Source organism: Cyphomyrmex costatus, unplaced genomic scaffold, assembly GCF_001594065.2.
Source record: "Cyphomyrmex costatus isolate MS0001 unplaced genomic scaffold, Ccosl1.0 scaffold685, whole genome shotgun sequence".
Lineage (NCBI taxonomy): Eukaryota > Metazoa > Arthropoda > Insecta > Hymenoptera > Formicidae > Cyphomyrmex > Cyphomyrmex costatus.
In genome coordinates this window covers 1,313,354-1,340,801 of record NW_017280250.1, presented here as the reverse complement: position 1 = coordinate 1,340,801, position 27,448 = coordinate 1,313,354, and the positions used below count along the sequence as shown (strand labels likewise).

Here is a 27,448-nt window from a genome sequence, read left to right as displayed (position 1 = left end):
ACAGACAGGTAGGCTCCAGCGACAATCCCCCCCCCGCGTGGAATCGTGTTCCGAAAGCGAGGTTCACGGCACCAGTGCCGGCGAGAACGACGACGCTCATCGAAAATACCACGGCGACGCACGACAATAATGACTGGAAGAGGCTCAAAGAGGCGGGGACGCCCGCCCAAGTCTGTGGTAATGGAACGTCCGAAGAAGTTCCAATATCACCTGATGAAAAAGCCCAAGTATCTACAGAACAGGACAGCCGGTGTGCTTAGTGGCGGTGCTGAGACCCCGGGCTCCCAGCCAAGCACTCCAACGGCGTCGCGTCCGACCTCACCGTCGGTTGAGAGCGAAGAAAGCAGCAAGCGCAACACGAGAAATCAGCGTAAGTCACGTAGTGGTCGTGATCGACACTCCCGCAAGGGTGGCCACGCTGGATCCACAGGTGGTGCTTATCAGCGTCGCGGTTACAATCCCAACGTGGACTATCATGACTCTGAATACCATTATGGATCTGATTTTGGCGATGAGTCTAGCGAGAAGAGCGAACCAGAGGAAGATCCATTGCCGAGTGATGTGGACACTTCTGAGAGCATAGAGGAACCTGATCCCTCGAGTGATAGTGATTTTTCACTATCCAGTTATAGTACTACTAGTGGCACACCCAGAAAAACTTTGCTTGCTCAACAACGGCCACCTAGTCCAGAGCCGCTGTGGCTGCAGAACAGAGAATTACCACCATTAGTGTTACCCAAGTCTTCAGATGATCTGTTGGTCCCTAAAGAACTGGTTATGCCGTCGCTCTCCATCTACGAAGTACTCAGGCATTTTCGTTCCCTGGTACGTCTATCCTCCTTTAGATTCGAAGATTTTTGCGCTGCTCTTATGTGCGAAGATCAAACTAACTTATTGGCGGAGATTCACATTATGCTAATCAAGGCACTATTGCGAGAGGAAGACTCGCAGCAGACGCATTTTGGTCCACTAGACCAAAAAGATTCGGTGAACGTTAGCTTGTATTTTGTGGACTCCATGACTTGGCCAGAGGTGCTACGTTCATATGTGGAGAGCGATAAGGGTTTTGATCAGAATATTTTACAGACATTAATCACTACTGAATATCCTTTTACTGCCATCGAGGATAGAATCAAGGTCTTACAATTTTTAACAGATCAATTCTTAATAACAAATCCTGTGAGAGAGGACCTATTGCATGAAGGTATAATAAAATATGTTTTACATATGCACAACAATTATATTCTGTAGCTTTTTGTATGTACATCTTTAGAATGCATGGTTATATCCAAAGTGTCAGCAAGGAAAAAATTTACTGTGTCCCTGCTGATACATCAGTTATTTGTATAATAACAGATACTTATAATCAAAATGGATATGAAGCTAAACAAACTTGATGCTTTATGTATCTATCAAGATATAATTTATTAAGCTTGACATTATTTGAATACTTCTACAATTGATAAATTATCATTTATGAACAAATTTCTATATTTTATAAAAATTAAGTTTGTTTTTGGCTTAGTCTGATTCTTAAATTACACGATTTCCAAAAAATTTTATAAGTTTGTTTTAGATAAATTATTTAGAATTACATATTTTAAGAATATATGTTACAAAAATACTATTTTGGCTCATAGCCTTTCTTATTTTATATTTATTTAAAACTATTTTTGTGTGATTTTATACTTTATAACATAATTTATGATTTAAAATTTATTTTTTGTTTGCAAAATTATTGATATTTTAAAGTTTTTTAATTGATTTTAAATTTAAATTAATTCTTTCTTCATTTTTGTAAAATGTTGTAATGACAAAAAATGCTTAAGATATATCGAGAGAGAGAGAGAATATGGACTAGACAAGATCTGTGCATTTTTCCAGGAACTATGCATTATGATGATCACTGCAGAGTATGCCATCGACTAGGAGATCTGTTGTGTTGTGAGACTTGTCCGGCTGTTTTTCATTTAGAATGTGTAGAACCACCTTTGGTCGATGTTCCTACTGAGGATTGGCAATGTAGTACATGTAAAGCTCATAAAGTGATCGGTGTTGCGGATTGTATACCCGATGTTGAAAAGAATGGATCGTTATGTAGACAAGAGCATTTAGGATTCGACAGACATGGCAGAAAATATTGGTTTCTTGCAAGAAGAGTTTTTGTGTAAGACACATTTTAATGTACCTGCATGTCTAATTAAGATTTTGTAAAATTTCAATTATTTTTTGTATTTATACTTAAAATATTTTAAATTATATTTCTTTGTATCTTGTAAAAGAAATATTTGTAGAATATTACGAGATTACATTTTCAATGATAAATTATAAATTTGAATACAGAAGATAAGCTAAAGACATGCTTCAATAATTTAAATTTGTATTGTGATGTTTTTTCTAGTGAAAGCGAAGATGGTGAGGTGTGGTATTATAGTACACTTTTGCAATTAGAGGAACTAATGCTTGCATTAGATCAAAATGAACTGGAAGTAGCACTTTATCGTGAATTATCAGATTACAAAGAGGAAATAGTCCGTCAAATGGAGCTTACAGAGACTATTACTAATCAATTTAAAGGAAACAAAAAATCATATCTAGAAACAGAAAACAGTAAGATCGATCTTTCTTAATTAACATCATTTTTTTAATTTCTTTTGATTAACATTGAATGTATCCAAGTTTGTATATATTAAACAATATTTTTAAAAATAATTACCTATTGAAATATTTTTTGTAGATCTTATACAAAAGATACAAAAAGAACGACAAGAGAAACAAGAGAAAGAGGAGGAAGAGAGAAAGGAAAAGCAGAGGCAAGAGGCAGAGGAAATGATACGGAAGATGCACGAGAATACAGATGCTCTAGATGAACGTACTGCTGTAATAACGGAACAGAGTGAAACAAAAATTTCCGGTGATGAGTCGACTCCAGCTGTACAAGTACCTGAGGTGGTCGGCGAAACTGTTGAGGTCGACGCCGAAGTATCAAATATGACAAATACGGACAAAACTATTAAAACAAGCACCTCTACATCATCGTCTGAAGACGTTGATGAAGATACGTTAGAAGGAGAGGAAAAAGTAGGAAAAGACGGTAAGTTTTGTAATATAATTTGTAATATTTTTGTGAAATTTATTGATAAAAAAATCGGTTTTTCCATATTTAAAAAACTTTATGGAGAATAGATTAGGCTTTTGTATAAAACAATTCATTTTTTCGTACATGTTTACAATAATATTTTCTTTCAGGCAAAAAACATACTATCGTGACAAGATCGAAGACTGGTTCGTTGCAACCGCGAACCTTTAATATGGACGATATAAAAAGACGAAGCATGGCACCATTGTCGAAGGAAGAGCAAGAGAAGCTAGACAAGAGTTTAAAAGATTCTGAAAGCGACGGGAACACCAGGGTAACGCGTCAAAAAGCACATCAAATCGCATCTGGTACACACTTATTCAAATTGGGCATGGACAATAACTTTAAGTCGTACGTCAATCAGTACAGCACCAATCCTATCGCACTAAATAAGACTCAGAGAAACGAGGAACGCGACAAGAAACGTCACTTATCGCACAAGTTCTCGCTTACACAAGCATCAGAATTTAAATGGGTGGGCAGTCTGACGGGTACTCGTGCTCTGTTAGTCAGTACCTTACGTCAAACGATCTTACAACTTGAAAGCAATATTCAGGCGTCGTTTATGCACATCAATTGGCCATTACTACGCAAACCATGGACTACGGCAGTGGGATCATGCGTGAATCCACGAGACTTCGCGCGCACTCTTATTGTCCTACAAGCATGCATTAAATCTGTCGTATTTGCGAGCGTGTGGCATGATCAACTCGGTCATGTGAAACTGCAACGGGTGACTGCTCTCGAACGCGAGGAGAAAAAGCGCCAGGACAAAAAGGAAAAGAAAGAGAAAGAAGATGAAGAGGAGCGTAATCGGCTCTTTAATTTCGTCAAGTACACACTCGGCCTGAAGCATCAGGTATGGAAGCAGAAGGGTGAGGAGTATCGGGTGCATGGTCAGGGTGGCTGGCTCTGGGTGTCATCCAGACGCCGTCACCGAGTCTCGGATATGACAAAGATGGGCTTACGAGCCGGTCCACAAAAAATTATGGTACAGATCAAGGATCAGAATGTCCTGAAAATACTTGCAGTTGACCCATCTACTTATGAATTTCTTATCAAAGAATATTGTCCGAGTAAAATAGAGAATGGTATTGTGAAACAAGAAATCAAAGAGGAAGGAGTAGAAAATGGTACAATAAAACAGGAATGTGACATGGAAAATATAAAAAAGGAGCCTACGACTGACAGCAAGACGAACGGTGTTGATGCTTCTCCATTAGTGAAACTAGAATCCCAATCGGTCAAGCAAGAAACAAAGAATTTGTCAAGTATGTAGCAAGTTTAATTTGAATTTAATACAATAAATATATTTTTCAACAATTTAATTAATATAATAAGTAGTAATAAGGTTCTGAGAGAGAGAGAGAGAGAGAGAGAGAGAGAGAGAGAGAGAGAGAGAGAGAGAATAAAACAAAATAGAATAATTGAAGGGCTAAGAATATTTATTAATATACTTTAACATAGTACAATTTAAATACTGTTTTTAAAATAAACTTGCATTTTATTGGTAAGAAACACTTTAGACAGAAAATCTCTTTTCAGTTTTAACTGGCATGAAAATTGAAAAAGTTTTTACTCCAATTACTGAATTTGAAGAGATTAACATTAACAAGGCACTAACCACTTCTGGAAGATTGTATTATCCGAAAGTTGCGAAAAAGACGAAAATCGATGATTTTTTGGCACGCAGAACACATTTAAAGTTTTTGGAAGAAAGAAAATTATCACAATCTGTAAGTAGCTTTATAAAATAATATATATAATTTACAAATCTGAATACAATCTATATTATTTAAAAAAATGTTAATGTTAAAAAAAATTCTATATTATTTTAAAATACTTTTACTGTTTTTTCAAATTCGATATTTTTCTAGGCAAAGGTAAAAGAAGCAAATCAAACACCAAATCAGAAAGGCGGAGATGGCGATTCCTTGGAGGTTGATATGGAAAATCACGAAGAAAATAATGATACAGATGGTACCGTTGGTGCTGGCGGAGACGGTCCTCTGCAAGATCTTTCGTCGACGCCAGCCAGTAAGCAACAGCAACAAACGAATAAAACAGCAGCAATAACTGTCTCTCCGTCCTCGAAAGAAATGTTGACGACGATTACCAAGCGTATCCAGCAAGTTCGTTTGCAATATTCGGCTGCTTTAAAACTCTGCAAGAACAACGGTTGTTATTCGCGCTATTGCAATATGAATATCACCAAAAATAATGCCGTGCAAATTATCACTCCGAATTCCATCGATACCTGTTATTCGCCTTTGTGCATGCGAAAGACGCGACTGAAGCGCGACCTGATTGTTCTACTGCGCAAGGCAAACGCTCTGAATAACAATCAGTCCTCTTCATTATCCTCGCCACAGGCTACAGTGACTTCTGCGAAAACAGAAGATGAGTCAAAAAATACTATGAAACGGGATTTGGAATCTATGGTGACAACCAATTGTAATGATGAAACAGTGACGACAAACACAAAGGATGATGTTTCTTCTCCAAAGAAGCTCAAACTCGAAAATGAGCATACGGATAATTCTAACGTAACTATCGTTACAACAAGTAATGTTGTTACTACCACCACAACGATTACAACAACTCAGCAGACAGTAAAAAATACGGACAATGTAACGCAGGAGCATTCCGCTGTTAATCGTAATTCGACGACCGTCTCTTCGGAAACTACGACTACAACGACAAATAAGAATGGTGCAAAGACAGTGATGATTGTGAACCGTAGAGGAAGGACAGTGCAGCGAAGTACGTTTGTCAAAGAATTGCATACTGACGGAACCGAGCGAATATACACGGCAACATCAACAGAGGGTAAGCTATACTTGAAGAAAGTGGTGAATACGACGGCCGATCGTAAGAAAAAACGTACACCAGTCAAGTATCCACTCTGCTCGACTTTCTGCACGAAAAACAAACAACGCAGTATACTAGTACTTCCTCAGCATGAATTGAAGAAATTATCCCGCGTCGGTGGTAAAATTCCTGTGCAAGGATTCCATCATCAAGCCAAGGCAAATTTATCAGTGTGGCCATATCCTTGTCCCAGACCTTTATTCAAGACTTGCTGGTTGTATAGAACAGTTGGTTTAAAATCGCTAGCCGCTGCTGCGATTCAGCTGAGAATAGTTTGGGCTTGTCTCAGATGGGATGACATGGCAGCCAAGCCATTGTCCACCGACGGTAAGAATCAGATTACCACCGATACAGAGATCATGTCACTGGAGATATTGAAACATCGACATGTCGGGCAGTTCCTCGACAGAGCTCAGTACCTACGTAGGAAAGTCGTTATACCGCTCGAACTTCCAAAGCAAGTCAGAGGTGCGTATAAAACAATAATTATTATTAAAATCTCAATTATGTGAAACTTATTATTTAATTGATAGTTTATTATAGTTGTATGTCACAAAAAAGTAGTAACATAACTTTTTAAAAGTCATTTACATCATGTGCAATACTTTTGCAGAGGTAACGTCTATAAGGAGTGGCTTGAGAAAAAGAAAGCGTCCCGAATCTCCACAAAGCACCAAACCACAAGTTACTGAAGAATGGGTCGATGAAGACAAACTGGAATTATGGGAGATCAAACAATACGGTGACAGGTAAAAATCAGGAATGATTAATGCAATGTGTTTTTTAATGAAGTATGTTATTTTGTATATTGCATGTTATTTTGTATATCTAATGTTGTTTATTCTCTCTGAAATGTTCTTTTCATCTTACGATTGCTGTGCCGCTGATCATTTTCATCGAGCTTACTCAAGTTTTAACTAAAGAACGTTAATGATTTTTGTGCTATTCTTAATATAAAAATCAAAATATTTTTATTGGAATAATTTCGACATATAATAATCTGAATGTATAAAAGTTACACTTAAAAGAGTTTATTAAATTTTATTAAATTTGGGAATTATAAAAGTTTCTTATTCGTGACAAGTATGAACGTACATATAAAATAAACAGTATTGATGTACTGTTTATTATTTATATATATATAAATTTCTCTTTTACAAATAATTTTATATAATTGATTACAAATTTTGGAAAATTAAAATTCATATTGTATTTGTATCTCTTCTTTCGAACAAAATGCGATATTGTGTAAAACATATCTCTGGGGGTCTATTCTGTACACGCTTACCGACAACTGTCGGTATCGTTAAGTAGCGATAACCAATGATATGGACTGTTCTAGGAGAAAAGTGCGATTCTTATTGGCCATCGCTACTTAACGACACCGACAGTTGTCGGTAAGCGTGTACAGAATAGGCCCCCTGTTTACTCTTTATAACTCATGCTAAGATTGATGTCCTAGTGTGAGTGATGGACTTAACTGCTGAACCTTCAATCTTTAACCGCTTGCTTTCTTTCATTGGGAACTAACCCTCTGCTTGGTGTGTCTGTCCTGTCTCCAGGTTAGAGAAGGCTAATGCGCAGATTATTACTAGGAGTCGCTCAGGAGCACCGCAGTCAGTGATCGTTAGTGGTGGAAATAAAACTGTTACTACCGTTACCACCACCAGTGGCACAACTGGTCTAACTGGCGATCAGCTTGTGAGCGGCAAGGCGACACCAGAGGAGATTAAGGAAAAAATGGAACAGCAATTGCGCATGCAACGGGCGGCTCATCAACAAAAGCGTGCTTTGCATGAGATGTCTGTCAAAAATCAATCTGGAAATTCAACGTCGCCTGCTACCCCCCACATTGTTAAAGTTACAACCAATTCTTCTCCTGGTAAGCTGACTAATTATATATGGTAAATCTATAAGAAGAAAGATGAATATACACAAAACAATATTTGTTTTTGTTCATTGAAATTAAGATAAACTGGAATTATATTAAAAGAGATTACATTACTTTTAGATGGCACTGTTAAATTAGTTACGAAAGTTCCAATTCCGGCAAATCCGAACAGCAGCAAGTCGCAGTTGACTTCTCTTTTAACGACTCCTACACAAAACAAGACATTCATCGGTACACGGCGAATTTATATGACGAAATGTAAGCCATTTGTTCTTACATTTAAGCAAAAAGATTATTTGAAATTGACTTTGTATGAACTACTCTATTGCTTTATTTCAGCTGCTGATGGAACTACTAAGGTTGTATCTGGTCCTACTAGTATTTTACCGAAAACGCCATCAACTCCAGGGGTAAGCCAGCAATCTGTGATCAGGATGACGTCAACAAGTAAGTCTATTTGTTTTATTTAAATTTAAAGCAATATTAGTAATAATGAAAACCTTTTTCTTGTTTTCAAAATATTAAAATGCAATATACGAATTTTCTTTCTGCAAGGATTTTTCTCAAATGTTTTCTTAATCGTATTCTTCTAGGCACTAATCCCTTACCTGTAGCACAAAAAGTGCAAATTCTCAGAGGACCAGACGGAAAGTTGCAAGTACGTGGCTTATTGCCTGGCCAACAGTTGGTTCAGATGCCAGATGGGAAGCTACACGTGGTGAATGTAAGCCAAACTGTGGGCACCACAATCGCTCAAACGAATTCGACAACATCTACAACTACTTCACAAGTAATTTGTTCAAAAACACATCTTTTGAAAACAATGTCCTGATTGTGGAAAAGTGATGTATAAAAAGAAGATATATAATTAATTGATATAATAAAAAAATAATTAAAGGAAATAATAATAATAACAAGTTTATTTATAGAACACTCTATAGAACACTAACAAAATATATCACGCTCAAACCAGCAAGAGTGAATGTTTATGCGACAACTTTGATTTATTATAATTGATATATTTTAGGCGAAGACTGTGACCACCGTTAGTACTAAAGTGGCAACGACTGAGAGTACGTCTGCAAAAACGAGTCCGAATGCAAAAACAACAGCGAGCTCACCGCAACAAGCACAAACGCCTCAGTCAAACTATTGTGTACAAGCTGTTCAACGAGTAAAATCCGCGACTATGACTCTGACACCTGTCTCAGCAACTCAAGGAACGAAGAATGCTATCGTAGTCACTAACACAGGACAAACTGCGCAGGTGATGATTCTTTCAGTTAACTTAATTAAGTCATGAAATAATTCTTAAATGCATATGGTCCTATCAAAAATTGCTGAAAATTCAGCAAAATACTAAATATTATCTAAATCTAATAGTTTTATTTAATTTTTAAAAATTATTTTTAAAAAGTTGAAAAGATTTATTTGAGAAAAATGTATAGAAAAACTAAAATTGCATAGTTTAAAAAATTTAGAATCCTGTAATTAATTACGCGCGCGCGCGCGCGCACGCGCACACACACACACACACACAATTTTTATAGTATTTATACTTATATAAAATAAAAATATTGTAGGTAATATCTTCTGGTGGACAAGTGATAAGTGGTAATTCTATAATGGTCGCCACGAATGCAAATTTGGTCCAACAATTGGCGTCAGGCAAGGCTCATTTGACTACGATCGGTAATCAAGTTGTGATACGTAATGCATCCAATCAAATTGTGCATGTGAATTCGCCTAATGGTGGATTTATCGTGAAAGGTACTGTCACCACTAATAAACAACAAGGTTAGTATTATTCTAATTAATCATTTACACTTTTTAAAAAATTGAAAACTCACCAAAGAACTTGCATTTAAAAAATGCGCTTAACAACATCTCTTTTATATCTTCTAAAAATTTTATGTATTGAGAATGAATTTACACTTTTAGCTTTGCAAACTACACAAACTTCGACAGTTACGCAATCACCCACAACTACGAGCTCGACGACGACTACTGCAATATCCACGACACCAGTAACGACAACTCAGAATTCCGCTACGACTCCGATTCCAGGAAGTCTTGAGGCTTCTTTACTGGTAGGGCAACCGCCCGGTACAGTAATCAAATGTGTGACAGCGCAAGTTATCAGTACAGCTGAGGGTCCACGAATTGTGCTACAGGGTTTAACAGGCTCGGATTTCACGCCGCAGCAATTAAATATGGTGCAACAACAAGTTAAACAACAACTTCTGAAAGGTTGGTTTGTAAGAATCTTTAAACCTTTATGTTGGGCAAGTGTAAATTTATAAAGTTTATTTTAAAATTAAATTCGAGACAAATTAGGACTGAATTTGGGTTCTATACAAATTAATTATAAAAAAACAACAAAAGTAAGGTGTTAATATTCGGTATAAACAAGCAACAATTTATCAGTTGACAAATTTATTATAAAAAATTCAGAATTAAATACGAAACGTTTCGACGCTTACTGCAGTCCTCTTCAGTCTCAAATACATAAAGATATCGAAAAACATATAACAAATCCAATAATCTATGAGCTATAACTCAGATGTCAAATGTTCAAAGGAACATGTTCAAAGGAACATGAGCGCAATTTGAGAGGTGATCCATTGAAATATTCTGTAATATCTGAACATTGCAGTCAATATAAACATTCATTTGATTGGAATAATGTTTAAATTATGGATGTAGAATCTCATTACAACAAGAGATTGATTTCAGAAATGCTTTATATTAAAGAACAGAAGAATGACATTAATGCCCAAAATGACACGAAAAAATTAGACAAAGCATATAATATTTTGTTTTGATATATCTCATAATAATAAATAAGTTTGACATTTCGAATTGCTAAAATCATAAATTCCTTTATTCTTCTGACAACTGTCTTTTACACACAATGTATCTCTGGTGTAATAATATAATAATTTTATTGAAGAAAAGAAAGTTGCACTTGGGCATCTGAAATTTACGTAAGTTAGATATACCTTCATGTTTAGTTTGGTTTTATTTATCCTCTAATTAAATCTTAATTTTATTAATAATTCCATAGAATCACGATGCAGAAACAGCTTTATTTGACAATTTTCTTTCCTTTATTTTACAATTGACTAAGAGAGAACATTTGACATCTGAGTTATAGCTCATAGATTATTGGATTTGTTATATGTTTTTCGATATCTTTATGTATTTAAGACTGAAGAGGACTGCAGTAAGCGTCGAAACGTTTCGTATTTAATTCTGAATTTTTTATAATAAATTTGTCAACTGATAAATTGTTGCTTGTTTATACCGAATATTAACACCTTACTTTTGTTGTTTTTTTATAATATAACAAGCGATTTAATACTTAAATTAATTATACTTAAAAGTTGAAGATAGAAATATATGTAGCATTGAACACTGAAATATAGTGATTCTATCCGCCAAGGGTGCGTTTGAAAACACTATCCGAATGCTTTTGGATACCATTTTATCTTTGTTGTTCACTGAATGTTAAACAAGGATGCATATATATATATATACATATCGATATATCGATAAATTTATTGTTTGTGAATTTTTAGCAAATGCAGTAAATTTTTTTATGGCAAGACGATGCCTAAAAGATTAAAAATAAAATTTATTGATAAGTTTCTACATATATTAACACATTATTTGAAACTTTCAGCTCGTTTCTTTACTGCCTGAAAATTATTGATTGATCGGATTATTTATATCTATGATCATAATAAGTCATGTGTAGTTAAGTGCTTAAAATAGATGAAATTTTTATGATAGGATATTTGTGTTTATTACTTTTTATTATTTTTTTCCTGATCACATTATAAATAAAATTTTGTTTAAAATGTTGGTCTGTAAAATAATTAGCTACAATCATTCTTGCATAAAATATCTGGTTAACATTGTGTCTCTCTCGAATTATAAATTTTAATCGATTCAGCACACGCAGCGACTGGCAAGCAAGGCGTTTTAGGACCGACAAAAATTTATTTGGCTGTTCAACCACCCCAATCGTCCAACAATAATCAGCAACAGCAATTACCGACTTCACAAGCTTCATCAACTGCAAATACCCCAGTATCGTCAACTCCAAAACAGCAACAATCTATAACTTCCCCATCATCTACCAGTGGTACGTATCCTTTTAATTCTTTCTTAATGTCCCTCGTCTAAAACGTGAATGTTACACCAATCAAAATCATGCCCCTGTTGCAATCTATGATCAGTTATCACCGATTTAGATGAAGTATTCCAACATATATGATTACGATGTTTTGAAATACGAGTTTTCAATTGTCTTCCTATCTGTCGTATATATATATAGGACATCACAATCGTTGCAATTAATCGATAATAACTAATCATAGATTGCAACAGGGACATGATTTTGATTGGTGTAATATTCACATTCTAGACGAAGAACTTTGTTACAGAAAACGTATTGTATCAGAGATGCTTAATATTAAAAAGTAGAAAAACGGTTTTAACTTCCAGACAGACACAGAAGGATTACACGTAGCATATATTCCGGTCATAAACAAGCTTTGATTTTACATCGCTAAATTTCTTATTTCAATATTGTATCGACAATTTCATACCGTGAAAGTTAGATGTGTTTCACTCTAAATTTGTTATTTTAATCATTGACATTTGTGCAATTATGTGACGCCTTCTTTAACTCAGATTGCAAGATGCTGACCGTTTGATGATTTATTTACTATTTTATGTTATGGACAATTTGATGAGTTTTAACAGCTAAACGTACTTTATGAACTGCTTCAAATCCTTATTCTAAAATACAAAAAAAATATTTTTCTTTCCCATCAGAACATGGTGAAACACTGTTTCAATCGGTCATTCAATCGTTTGATGAACAAAGACTTTATCTTGTCCAGAATGTGTCCATTGCATCTTTTTTTCATCAAAATAACTCTTACCGTTAGATCTATTTTGCGTTTATTAGATAATAAGATAGATTATTGTTAATTTATTTTTGTACATATGAGTAGGGCTGAATCATACAGCTGAAACATGTAATGTTAATTTAAGTAAAGTTTATTCTTTGTTTGTAGTATCTCAGTTCTTTTATTTGAATATTGGAGAAAGTATTTCTATTTATCAGACTCTTACTAGTCCTTTCGTATTACATAATTGTTATTTTGAAATTGAGAGTCTTGTACTTAAACTTTTATTTTATATCTCTTTTATTAGAGCCACAAAGTGCTATCGAAACCATTCCAGAAACTCCGCAAGCAACAACACCAAAATCAATAGAAAAACCAAAAGTAGTCGTTCAGCAAGTAGGACGCGTGGCAAACGCAACTGAGGATGATGTGCAAAAAGCGAATATAGCTAATGGACAACAACCATCGTCCCAGTCTATGAAAGAAGGAAGCGATTCATCTTCGAATAAATTTATACTGACTCCAGATTACATTCAACAAAGTTAGTATGCAAAAAATTAAACATATGTAACATAAAAAAAAAACATTATTAGTAAGTGGCTCAAAAATTAAAATATAACGATATATTTCAAATCAGGGCTACGAGCCATACATAGACATGTTGATGTATCAAAAAATACAATTAAAATAAACCGGTTAATATGCAACATAAGTTGTGCTTTCATAAAATTTTTTAAGAACGTTTTCACAAGATTTTTTAAAAGCATGTTTTTTATCAAAATACTTTGTATATGACATTCTCGAGAAATTAAATATGTGAAATTGAGACATTATTTTTACATTTTTTAAATATTTTCTTGTGCTTTAAATGTGTATTTATTTCTAATTTTAGCAATTAAAAATGCTTTAAAACAAGAGAATCTGAATCCAGAAATAGAGGAGAAATTATTGCAACTGCAACGTTATCAGGAAAAACAAATGAAGGGTGGCGTAGAAAATTCAGTAACTAGCAATCAAACTCATAATTCACCTGCGGCAACACCGCGTCCGCCTTCGCGCAAACGGCCGGCACCATCGTCGAACATTCCAGCAGCAGCAGCAGCAGCGACAACACCGATGAACGCGCAATCATTAGCCAGTGGGATTGAAGACAAAGATGACAAAGACTGGGTGGAAACACCCAGGAAAAGACCAGCCATGAAGCAAGAAAATCGTGAAACGACCCCAAAGTAAGCGTAACGTACAATCAAATACAGCCATCACATAAGATCAAATACAGTGGAACTTCGAAATAGCGCACAAAATTGCTTTTATACTCGCTAAATACACAACAAATGAGGTTAACGGTAACTGCAGCCTCTTCAATAGAACCCATTAACAATTTCATAGTTTAAATATGAAATTGAGACATTATTTTCACATTCAAAGCGAACAAGTGCTGTTACGAGGTTTTATTGTCGCATGTTCAGGCAGCTATTAATAATGCAATAACATAACTTAATCTTGTTTAATTTTGATGGTTTTTCTTAATGATTACACTGTGTGACCGATTTCAACTTTTAAAATTTTCCAAAGGGCGCGTGGGTTTAATTGTGTCGGGAACACGGCCCACTATCATTTTCCCAAGAGATTTGGTAAAGTTAGATCGTAGAAGAATGGGGCATAAATTTGAAATTATTAATTTCGAGGAGTACCAGTTGCGTTATTCTCATGGTTTTGATATCAAATATTATCACAAATACGTACACGCACATACATACACATACTCACACTCACACTTATGCGCGCGAGCGCGAACTTGGTTTTGCAAATACATGAGATAGCATTACATAGTAGGATCTGTGAAGCTGGCACGACATTCTGTCGATATCAAAAAAATTACAACAGTTCCAGTAGCACTTTTCATAGTTCTACAGTTCTACCTAGAAATAAAAAATAGTTCCGCAGTTTTAATATGAAAAAACTAAAATTGGAAATATGGCGTGCTAACTACGCGAATCTGGCACGTCAGATTTTCTCTAAAGTACGAGAATTACTTTACTTTTAATTACGTGCACGTGTGATGAAAAAAATATTAACATGCGCGTATATTTGTTATCATATATATTTGACCTCAAATCGTGCTACCTGTATTCCTCAAAATTCATAACTATAAATTGATTCTCCATTTTTGTACGATCTAACTTTGCCAAATCCCTTGGGGAAATGGTAGTGGGCCGTGCCCCCGACATAACCAAACCCATGCGCTCTTTGGAAAATTTTTGTGGTCACACAGTGTTATTAGAGGTATATACAGTACGTTCAAAAAGTTCCGGGACTACACTTTTGATAACTTCAGTACTAAAATACTGAAAAAAACTTTTAATTATTTAATTTTCACAACATACATCCCTCTCCTCTCTACATACAAAGTAGATCGTTCATACAAACTCTGAAACGCTCTCTCGAAATGCTCCGAAGGAATATTGTCGCTACATTCTTCTGAATTGACTCAACATCCTTAAAACGCTCACCTTTCAAGGCCACTTTCAGCTTGGGGAACAGCATGAAATCTGCCGGGGCCAGATCAGGCGAGTACGGAGGGTGCTTAATGATCGTAACATTTTTTGTTGCCAAAAACTGCTTAACAATGAGACGTTTGCAGATTACTTTTCTTCATTATTGATGTCCACGATTTGTGAACCATGCCGTTCACTTCATCAGTATCAGCACACCCCTCGCCCTGATGAAGTGAATGGTTCACGAAACGTGGGCATCAATAATGAAGTAAGACACGGCGATAACCCGCAAACCTTCTGATATAAATGAGAAGAATATGTTGGCGCATTGTTATGCAACAAAAATCGCTGTCCGGACTCCTACATTTCCCTCCGCACTCGTCGAAAGCAATTAAACAAACGTTATAACACCTTATAAAAGGCTACAGTGATTGGTCAGGAAGTACAAATTCGCGGTAGATAACCCCTCAAGAGTCAAAAAATACGCTCTTCTCTCGGATCATCCTCAAGAAACTCACCCATTTTTCAAACGTGAAAACCACTCAAACACTCATTAACCATATGCGGTTTGCATCATTTGAAATGTTTCTGGAAGCAGTTTTTCCACATTTAAAACAAAATTTGGTAGCAGTTCTTTGTTTCATTCTTTACACAGTAACAACAGATCAGGACACGAAAACGGTTGTTTAACTGATCACCGCGTGTGAATGTACAAGTTATGCAAATAATACACTATAGAGCAGACTTTAAACTAAAAATTTCTAGGTTTGATCGAGATATAGCACCACTTGTAAGTGTTTTAAAAATTCAGTCTTGAAACTTTTTGAACGCACTGTGTATATTAGAAAATACTAATTTGAGATGCGAAAATAAGAGGTAATTTTAGTTGGAGATAAGTTGATCAAAAAAATTTTGTGAATTTCTTATTACATGAGTAATATCATATTTGTATGTCCCATATGGAAATGTAATAATTCTTTTTTTCCTTTTTAGCCTCTATCTTTTTCTTTTTTCCACTTTTCAAATAAGCAAAGTTGTGTTATTGTATTATGCTTTGCTATTAACTTTGTAAAGGCCGATTCGTTTTTGCTTTAATTTTTAAAATGCAGCAACTTAAAAATGCTATCAAAATCATCATAACATGTCTTTGTAAAAAATATGTTAAATTCGAATTGTGTGTTGAAAACACATTCAAACAAAAAGAAACATAAGATAAATGTACCAGTTAGTGGACTTAATCTCATTATTAGACAAAATAACAAAAATTTGAAATTAAAAATCTATTTAATTTATTTCAATGAATAAATCCAAGAATATATAAAGTCTGAGCTATATCAATATAATATAGAATATATGGGTGCAAACGTTTCCACATTTATTTGAAAAATACGTATATTTTACATCCGTACATCCTGTGCTCAAATAGGTTTCATACATTCTTAAACATTTTAAATATTAAGCTTTTAGTGATGTATAAACGATAACGACTCCTTTTATCTCCTTATGTGGAGCATAGGACGTCTATAGACCTCTTTTGTCCGAGGCCTATATTCGTTTCTCGAATCAGATTGTTTTTCGGATTTGTGGGTGATTGGTCCACAGAATCCTACCTCAGTCACAGATATTAGAGACAAATATCTACTGATATGTATACTGATGTATAGGACCTACAGTTTAACGCCGAATCCGAACGGCGCTGATGATCATAGATCTTTTGATCACCAGGTGGAGCCATTTTTTGGCTCATTAAACGCGAAAAATCATCGCGTTTGGGCGCACGTGGGATTGAACTCGGGTCTACAAATCGCGAGTCAATCGCACAGAGCGGTGAGCCACTCGACGCCACTTTAGTGATGTATACAACTTTAAATAAATTAATTTTATTAAACAATGAATTTATTTAAAGTCGTACATATTTTAATATTAAGAGCTTAATATTAAAAATTTTTGTCATCTTGTCCAATAATTGAGTCACATTCACTAACTGTCCATTAACTGATATATTTACCTTGTTAAAATATTGTTCATCTTTTCTTATACTTAAGAGCTTAATATTAAAAATTTTTGTCATCTTGTCCAATAATTGAGTCACATTCACTAACTGTCCATTAACTGATATATTTACCTTGTTAAAATATTGTTCATCTTTTCTTATACTTTGTTAAATGTTTGCCATATATTCTTCTGTATTTAACCCTCCATGAACCTAGTGGAAAATTAACATCAATCATATGTAGGTATATTTTACAAATTGTATTTACACATTTTATCTGAGTATTTATTTCTGTCATAATTTATTTGCGCCGATTTAACCGCTGTTAGTTTCTCATTAGCTCTATTTTTATTTATTTTTGTTTGTATTGTAAATTTTAAATCTATTTTTAATTGTTATTATTTTTATTATACCTACATATGTCAAAATTTGGAGGAATATTAAGCTTGTTCTTTTTAGCTGAACTTCTTGCATGATTCATCTTCCAGCCTGTTCTCTTTACGTTAAAGAAAGAAAAAAAAAAAGAAAAACTAAATCGTGCAAAAACTTTAGCTAAAAAGAACAAATTTAGTGAGATTTTGTAAAATGGTATCATTATTCTCTGTAATTCTTAACGACAATTCAATGTCGTTATACACAGTGCGTTCAAAAAGTTGCAGGACTGAATTTTTAAAACACTTACAAGTACTATCTCTCGATCACACAAATGTGGAAATTTTTAGTTTAAAATCTGCTCTATAGAGTATTATTTACGTAGTTTGCGCGTTCACGCGCGATTATCAGCTTGAACGACCGATGTTTTCGTGTTTCTGATTTGTTGTCACTGTGTAAAGAATGTGTTGGGTCTATAATATATTTTATAATAAAGCGGACACAACTTCGAGCACACAAACATTTATTATCCGGGGAATACAAAAGGTGATAAGTAAAGGACGACGCACAGTTACTAGTTACTTCATAATCATAACTCCATTTTTCACATATACCAACACACACCTCCTTAAAAAATATCTTAAAAGCATGTGTATGTAATTATTCGTACAAAAACTGTAACCCGCGAAAAAAAAGTTAATATATTCTAAATAAAAGTCTTATAAGTTCTTTATAAAGATTTCATCAAAATTCATTTAAAGAATTTATAAAGTCTTTATATAACCTTATAAATAAATGCATATTTGTATATATTTTTAATATAGTTTATATTAACAACTTATTTAAGTTTAATAAGTTCTTATTAAATCTTATTAAAGAACAATTTATATAATTTAATTAAATCTTAATAAGTTTTAAATAAGTTAAATTAATATATTTTAAAAACAACAAAAATAATGATATTAAAATTACGGTATTAAAACAAGCCAACAAATTAAATGATGACAATTTTTATTAAAATATTCCATAATTAAAAATGAGAAACGTTTCAACTTTTACATAAGTCCTCTTCAGTCTCCTTTATAAATGGTACATGAATAATATATTTTAATATGGCCTTAACAAGTTTTAATAAGTTGAATTAATAACTTAGTATGGATCATTATATGGTCCAAATTAAATCTATATAAGGTTTTAATAGAACCACATTTATTGGAATCGTTATTAAGTATTTAAGATATTTAAGATCGTTATTTTCTGCCAGTTCGAATACCATTTTTCTACATTGTTCAGCTGTGACTCCGTAAAAAATATTACACATCTTTAAAATGCGCTTTGCGCATGTCTTTCTTGTTCGACAGAAAAGTAGCACCTTCTGCCCAGCACTGCTTTAGATACATTATTTACTTTCATTCTTCTTCGCAATGTACTTTCTGAGATTCCAAACATTTTGGCACTTTTCCTGATATGCATTTCTTCAGAAACTGCTACGAGGGCAGATTTCAATCTATCAGAACTCCAACTGCCCTTTGTCGTCGTACAGCTGTAAACTCGCATCTGTAACAATATATGTATATAAAGAATGTCATTTAAAAAACTTATTTTAAGAACAAATAATCGCATAAAGCTTGTAAAGCAAAATCATCAACCTAACCTCAAAATGTAATCTCTCAAAATACTATATATTTTCGTTTTTATTTCCTGAACGTGAATATCTGATGATAAAATGCTTGCATAGCAAATTTTCAACTAGCGAAGTTTTCTCGACCCTCCAGCTTCTCTATTTGAACGATGTTTCCCGTCGCCATTATGGTTTCCGTTTTTCACAGGCAATTTGAGATCTTGAAAGTCAAGTTCGATTTCGTTGTCGTTATTATTTATTCTTTTTATATTCTCCAACTTTATAACTTGCAGGACTACTATATACTTTAAAAGAGCATTTTCCTGGGCCTATAACCTGTTGGGTCTATAATATATTCTATACCTAATTAATCGGACACAACTTCGAGTACACAACCGTTTATTATCAAGGGGAAAACAAATGTAGTTGTTAAGGAGGAGACGGACACGATCTCGAATAAACGGAAAGATGAACATCTCTCGACAATCGAACACCACAATCGATACATACACATCTCCATCTTGTTACTTCATAATTCCATTTTTCACATATACTAACAGAATGGAACACAAAGAGCTTTTATCAAATTTTATTTTAAATGTGGAAAAACTGCTTCAGAAACATTTCAAATTATGCAAACCGCATATGGTGATGAATGTTTGAGTCGTAGCAAGGTGTTTGAATAGTTTTCCCATTTTAAAAGTGGGCGTGAGTCGCTTGAGAATGATCCGAGAAGAGGGCGACCGTCAACGAACACTTCGGAGGAAAATGTTGAACACATGCGCTCGTTAATCATCGAAAATCGGCGACTAAGCATCAAAATGATAGCTGAACAAATTGGTATTAGTATAGGTAGTGTACACAATATTGTACATGACGTTTTACGAAAGCGAAAGGTGTGTGCAAAATTCGTTTCGCAATTCGTTTTTTAACACCGGAACAAAAGGAGCAACGTGTTGCAGCTGCGCAAAATGTTGTGGAGTGCGCTAATATGAATCCTGAATTTTTACAAAACATCGTTACGGGCGATGAATTTTGATGTTTCCAATACGATCCACCATCCACAAAACGCTAAATAGCCGAATGGAGGAATCGCGAAGAGGGACGACCAGTAAAAGTGCGTGCTATCAAATCCATAGTGAAAACCATGTTGATCGCATTTTTTGACTCTCGAGGGGTTATCCACCACAAATTTGTGCCTCCTGGCCAAACAGTTACTGGAGTCTTTTACAAGAAGGTATTACAGTGTTTATTCAATCGCGTTCAGCGAGTACGGAGGAAAATGTGGGAGTACGGAGAGTGTTTTTGTTGCATGACTATGCGCCAACACATTCTTCGCTCATTGTTAAGCAATTTTTGGCAAAAAGAAGTGTTACAATCATCGAGTACCCTCCGTACTCGCCTGATCTGGCCCCGGCAGACTTCATGCTTTTCTCCAAGCTAAAAGCGGCCTTGAAAGCTGAGCGTTTTGAGGACGTGGAGTCGATTCAGAAGAATGTAACGACAATTCTCAACATTCCTTCGGAGCACTTCGAGAGGGCGTTCCAAATTTTGCATGAACGATCTACTGTGTAGAGAGAGGAGAGATATATGTTATAAAAATTAAATAATTAAAATAGTTTTTTCCAGTACTTTAGTATTTTTTTTAGTGTAGCCTCGGAACTTTATGAACGCACTGTGTATTATTAACGCAACTTTAATGTAACGATATCAATTACCGGTATTGGTCGTGTTTGGTATACATTGATATTGTAGTACAAAAATCTATAACATACATTGTAAAATTTTAATACTAACAGTATATATATTGGAACACGGCCAGTATCGGTAATCGGTTATATTCAATAATCATTATATTGAAGAAAGCTACATTGACTTATTCGAAGTTGTTCCAATGATAAAAAATTTGATTATTTTTTGTTCCAAGTCCATCTCTACGTATATTTATTATGTACAAAATCTATTTATTATGTTCAAAAAACTACTAGTTAATTTAAAAGTTAGTTTAAAAGATTAATAGTAGACACTACAAGTCTCTTATCCCGAGCCACCAATGTCCATTTTTCGGGGGTGCATAACTACTAAAATATAAAAAATTTTGATTCGAACGTTATATGTCCTGAAAGGCGGCATCACCACGAGTAATTTGAGCCAAAAAAATTTTAAATCGATCAATACAATTTTTTTTAAAAATTACATTAGTTTTTTACGAAAAATGAGTGAGAATTGAACGATGGAAATATAAACTTAACGATATTGAACTGTCGTTAAGAGTTATAGAGAATAGGTATTCATTTACAAAAAAAATCCTACTGTTTCTTCAAATTTTAACGTATATGTGATTTCATGTAACCTACTACACGAAATATCTTGTCAAAGATATTCATAATTTATTTCTTTTGCATTCAACTTTTTGCCAGTGAAAATATCGAAACATGTTATATTTTTAATAATTTGTAATATTTTTAAAACTATGTTTCCATCGTTTAATTTTCACTCATTTAAAGAAAACTGACTTTATTTTTCGAAAAAATTGTGTGATAAATTATGTGTAATAAATTATGTGTAATAAATTATATGTAAATGGATTGTTTAGAACAATAGATAATCAAATTTTTTATTATTGGAATAACGGCGAACAATTGTATTATCTTTTAATTAAAGTGAAAACTTAAAATAAACTATGTATCATATATACAGTGTAAATAAAAAACATTTATAACAAATGTAATAATTAATAAACAATTTGTATTATAAGTATTTATTATAAATTAATATTAGGTGTATACCTATGAAATGCAGATTTTCCTAACAAGTGGCGCCATACATACGTTTTTACGCGTGATTTGACATTATATAGTATTTTGTTAAGTTATTCCTAACCTACAAACATGTGGAAAATTGTGAGAGTGTAAATATCATAGTCTTTTTCTGCTTTAAAAATGTCGAATTTTGTAGCAAAAAGAGACCATTTGCGGGAGATTTTGATTCATTACTTCATTTTGAAGAAAACTGCTGCTCAAACTTATCGAATACTTGTAGAAGCTTACGACGAACATGCACCATGTCAAGTCACTTGTAAACGTTGGTTCAATCGATTCAAAACTGGTGATTTTGATGTGAAAGACAAGGCTAAGGAAAAACCACCAAAAAAATTTGAAGATGCAGTGTTACAAGCATTGTTAGACAAAGATTCCACTCAAACTCAATCACAATTGGCGAAAATATTAAATGTGACTCAAAAAAGTGTTAGCAAGCGTTTGCACGCGATGGGAAAGATGAACATGTGTTTTTTCTTTAAAAAATTCGCATTTCATAGGTATACACCTAATATAAGCTTTTTTCTATTGCAATAATTTTATCTTATTTTATGCGGCACTTAGGCTGATATTCATAGTCTGTTCTTATTTCAAGACCGTCTTAAGTAATGTCTTAAGACACTAATGCGGTCCTCTGACAGGTCTGTAACATCTCAAGACTGAACTTAAGACTTTTGAATATAAGACTATAAGATAATAACTCATTACGAATACTGGCCTTAAACTGCTTTTCTTTCAGGACACAAATGTTGTTCCGTCTTTCTTGATATTCAAAAAATAACAGAATGATACGTTTGTCGATTGTTCCCTTAAAAGGAAAACAGTTTTTAATGAAAGCAGTTTTAGTGTCATGTATTTTTTTAATTTTTATGTAATTATATTAAAATTACTTCTAGAATGCCGAAATTATCGGAAGCATTAGATAACGAGTCGTCACCTAAAAACCGATCCGCAAAATTAAAAGACAGTCAAGAGCAGCGAAGAAAACAGCAAGTATTTTCTCGAATGCAAGTTTTATTGTTCCGGCATAAGGAACTTCTTAAAAAAGACATTCTTAAAAAGAGAGCTTTACTTGAAAAAGAGCTTCAAATTGATATACAGGTAATGATAATTATAATTATTAGTAGCAAGTAATAAATAAGTCATATTTTAAGTTACAACTTTATGCAATGTGTAATGATGTGAGAGAGAGAGAGAGAGAGAGAGAGAGAGAGAGAGAGAGAGAGAGAGAGAGAGAGAGAGAGATGATACACAATTTCATACATTATCAAATTAAATTTTAAATCAATCATATTTTGTCTCATGAATTGCAGTACTTATTCAATTTATTGTAAATCATATATTTGTTAGTTTATTTGTGATTCGCATTGCTTAATGAAATTTGTAACTTTATTTTGCAACATTTTTTAACGAAACATGATTTTTTTGTAAGATGTTGCAAATCGGAATTATGCAATATCGAAATGTTTGCTATATAGATTCACTTGATAATATGAACACTAAATAGTTTAAAAATAAGAAAAGATTCATTTCTAAATTATTTTGTATCAAGAGTTTATTTTTAAATATAAAAAGAATAAAAAAAGAAATAGCATTTTATAATAAATATGTATATACATATTTATTATATTTGAATTAATTCTTAAGGATTATAATTGTCAAGATTTTCGTAAGACCCTAATAAAAATCCTTGCAGAAAGACCTGTCGGCGGAACTCGCTACAAGAACGAAAGCAGAGAGACACAAGCAGGATGAAGTAAAAGTTGGCAGTGCGAAGCGAAAAGCAAATGCTCAAGTGGCTCAACAAGTTAGCCCGTCCAATCGAAGTGGTAGTAGCAGACCGAAAAAACATAAGAACCAAAGTAACACTACAACGCCTCCTGGTGGTTCGACCACAACTCGCATCAAGAAAGAGAAACTGTACTGTTTATGCAGAACTCCATATGACGAGACCAAGTAAGAACATAAGATTATATAAACTTGATTGAATTTTTATCAATGTATATTTGTTCTTATGTTTTTATGTTTTAAAATTGTATAATTTTATTTTAATCAGAAAGCACATGTTACGAAATCTTGATTTTATTTATGCAACATTCCTAAGTCTCATAGTCAACTTATAAAGTAGGGAATCATTGTATCACTAAAGTGTCTTTAGTTAATTCCGTTATATTCAAATTCAAAAAGAGATTTAAGATTTTAATATCAATTATACGATATATATTGATAAAATTTTATAAATAATTCTCTTTCTTTAAAGATTTTACGTGGGATGTGATTTATGCAATAATTGGTTCCACGGTGACTGCGTGGGTATAACGGAAGAGATGAGCAAGTCTCTGTCAGAATTTGTTTGTACAGAATGCAGACATGCGAGAGATACACAAGAATTGTATTGCCTATGTAAACAGCCTTACGACGAATCTCAGTAAGTGCATTACGCGTTGATAAAAAAATTATGTTAATAAAAATATCTAGTATAAAAAAAAGAGGAAAGTAACTATGATGCTTGACCTTAGTGGAACCGCCTGTGATTCTGAAAGATCACAATGATTATATAATTTATTTAACAATTAAGATAATATACTTAGAAAGGAATAACGTTTCTTTTTATTTTATGTAATTAGAGAAATTTATTATGTAGATATATGTATATTTATTTATGCATGTGCCTAAGTATTTTTAGTATAGTTAATATATGTATATATATATATATATATCATGCTAATGTAAATTATATAATATATAATTTATTTTTAATTTTATATTTTTAATTATATGTATTTTTTATTATACAGGATGTAACAGAGTGTTTTCAGGCTAATTTCTTAAAAGTTATGCATCTTTTGAAAAATGTTTTAAACAAAGTTATAGGGTTTTAAGTGGCGCATTTCATGTTAGTGAGTATGATCTTGAATAGCATTGTCAACGTAGCGTAAAGTTTACTCTAAAATTTTTTAATGGCTACTATCAATTTTTATACAAGGTTAATTTTTATTAAAAAATTTTCAAGTTATAAAACTTCAAAGTTACAATACCATCAGCATTAGCATAATATTGTATATTTGACTGATTACTAAAATCTTATAAATATTGTTTATCGTTAGGATTTTGATAATATATGTCAAGATCAAGGCCATTGAAGATTGTTCTTGTCATCGTTATATTTACACTAAAAACTTATTTTATATTAAAAATAAAAGTAAGAGAAACAATCTTCAGTAGCTTTAACATATGTTGTTAAGATCTGACTATGAACAATATTCAAGAGTTAATCTGACACTTTGGACGAGAAAAGTTTTTAATGAAAAATAATTTGTTTAAAAAAGTTCTTAATGTCGACTACAAGAATATGTAATAAAAGAATGATAGTTTCCATTAAAAAATTTCAAAGTGGTCTTTACGTGACAACGCTATTCAAGGTCATACATACCATGAAATACGTCACTTAGAACCTTGCAAGTTTTGTTTAAAACATTTCAAGAAAATGTATATGTTTTAAGAAAATTAACCCAGTATGGGGGGGGGGTTACTGTTACACCCAGTATAGTTAAGACATTTAAAATAACGAGCCTATCTTTTTTTTTTTAAGATTTTACATATGTTGTGACAAATGCCAAGATTGGTTCCACGGTCGATGTGTCGGTATTCTTCAATCAGAAGCCGACAACATTGACGAATACGTTTGTCCAAATTGCCAGCGTAATTCTTCGGTCAACTTCGCTAATATGAAGAACCTTAACGCAAAAGATCTTGATCTGTTGAAGAAATTAATTAAACAAATACAGGTATGTGTATTATTTATTTATTTTTTTATTATATTTTTGATTTATCAGGATATTATTGATATGTTATTTATTTTTATTAGTAGAATATTATTAATATGTGATTTCTATAAATTAATTGTTTTAATTCTATTAAAAGATATATATCTAATATAATAAAGATTTTAAAATAATTATGGTATAATTATATAGCCACATAGATACTAAAAATTATTATTAAAAATAAGTTTCTTTATTAGTTATGATTGCTTTTTTTTATTATTCATCAAAATAAAATAAATAAGAGAAGAAATTAAATGTAGTATTTTGTATTGGATATATTAAAATAATAAAATTGTTTGGCCCAAGTTAAAAATCTTATTCAAAAGAGGATTAACATTTAGACACACAAAATATATAATTAAAATATACAATTTATTTTTTTTAGGCTCATAAAAGTGCATGGCCGTTTATGGAACCAGTAGACCCTAATGAAGCGCCAGATTATTACAAAGTGATAAAAGAACCAATGGGTAAGTATCATGACTATCACTTTAGTAACCTATTAATTTTTTTACCTAAATCATTTTGGTACGAAAACACATTTTCTTTGAGATGACAATAGTTTATATATATATATATATATATAAAATTTATATGTATGTATATAATCTAATGTATTTATTTTTTATTTTAGACTTGCAAACTATTGAACTGAGGATAAATGATCGGTCTTACAAGAAACTAAGCGAGTTCATTGGTGACATGACAAAGATATTTGATAATTGTCGATATTATAACCCGAAGGAATCACCATTTTTCAAATGCGCCGAATCTCTGGAGACGTACTTCGTCCACAAGATTAAAAGTCTCAGGGAGAAATTCTCGGAAGGAAAGTAATTCAATCAAAAAGGTCGATGGAGCTGTATGTGGAATCGACCTGAATCTAAGTGAATAGTGCAGTGTGTGTTTTACAGAATACAGAGAATGGAAACACTTGTGCCAGTACAGTACACGTAAAAAAAAACCAACTCTCGGAATAGACTTTAAGTAAAAAGTAGAGAAGGCACCGGTCTCCGCTATTTATTATAGTTGTGTGAACATTTTCCTTTTCCCTTCCACTTCCTCACTGCAGTTTTACGAGTTTTCAGTTCCAATCGTGCTGTATGAAGTGTGAATTTTAGACCAGAACTTATCGCTCGCAGTTGATTTTTATCTACGAGAATATACATAGATTTAACCGTTTATGTAAAAAAGAGAAAGTAAACCATACTACTATCATTTTTTTTTAACAATTGCATTATTAAAATATATAATTATGTAACATAATTTTTCTGTTATTATCAGAAGTCCTTTTTATTCTTTTCTTTTTTGACATGTTGAAAAATAAAGACAGACCATAAGGGCTGTTTTTTTTTTTTCTGAACACGCTCACTGTAACTGTCTAATTTATCTCTTTTTTACAATTTATGATGTCAATCATAATCTTAGTCACTTTTCAAATTCTCTTTATACTTCCTATAACACTTTAAATATACAACTATCTTCTAAGAAAGTG

General features: G+C 33.0%; 1 protein-coding gene across 2 annotated transcripts; it reads left to right on the top strand.

Annotated features, from left to right (window-relative positions):
* The first annotated feature begins 17 nt into the window (after positions 1 to 17).
* On the top strand, positions 18 to 27,152 carry E(bx) (nucleosome-remodeling factor subunit NURF301 E(bx)). 2 transcript variants are annotated; one of them, XM_018547803.1, is made up of 24 exons: positions 18 to 1,204; positions 1,885 to 2,167; positions 2,402 to 2,610; positions 2,738 to 3,094; positions 3,250 to 4,410; positions 4,685 to 4,875; positions 5,017 to 6,478; positions 6,624 to 6,759; positions 7,573 to 7,892; positions 8,022 to 8,159; positions 8,241 to 8,348; positions 8,495 to 8,691; positions 8,929 to 9,168; positions 9,485 to 9,698; positions 9,843 to 10,151; positions 11,860 to 12,051; positions 13,161 to 13,364; positions 13,716 to 14,052; positions 23,023 to 23,227; positions 23,823 to 24,082; positions 24,387 to 24,554; positions 25,719 to 25,914; positions 26,339 to 26,423; positions 26,588 to 27,152. In XM_018547803.1, the coding sequence occupies exons 1-24, from the start codon at positions 130 to 132 to the stop codon at positions 26,788 to 26,790; spliced, it is 8,250 nt and encodes a 2,749-aa protein (XP_018403305.1). In that variant the 5' UTR covers positions 18 to 129; the 3' UTR covers positions 26,791 to 27,152. The 2 variants fall into 2 exon arrangements, with proteins under 2 accessions (XP_018403305.1, XP_018403304.1); XM_018547802.1 differs by having other exon boundaries at positions 13,131 to 13,364.
* The last annotated feature ends 296 nt before the right edge of the window (positions 27,153 to 27,448 follow it).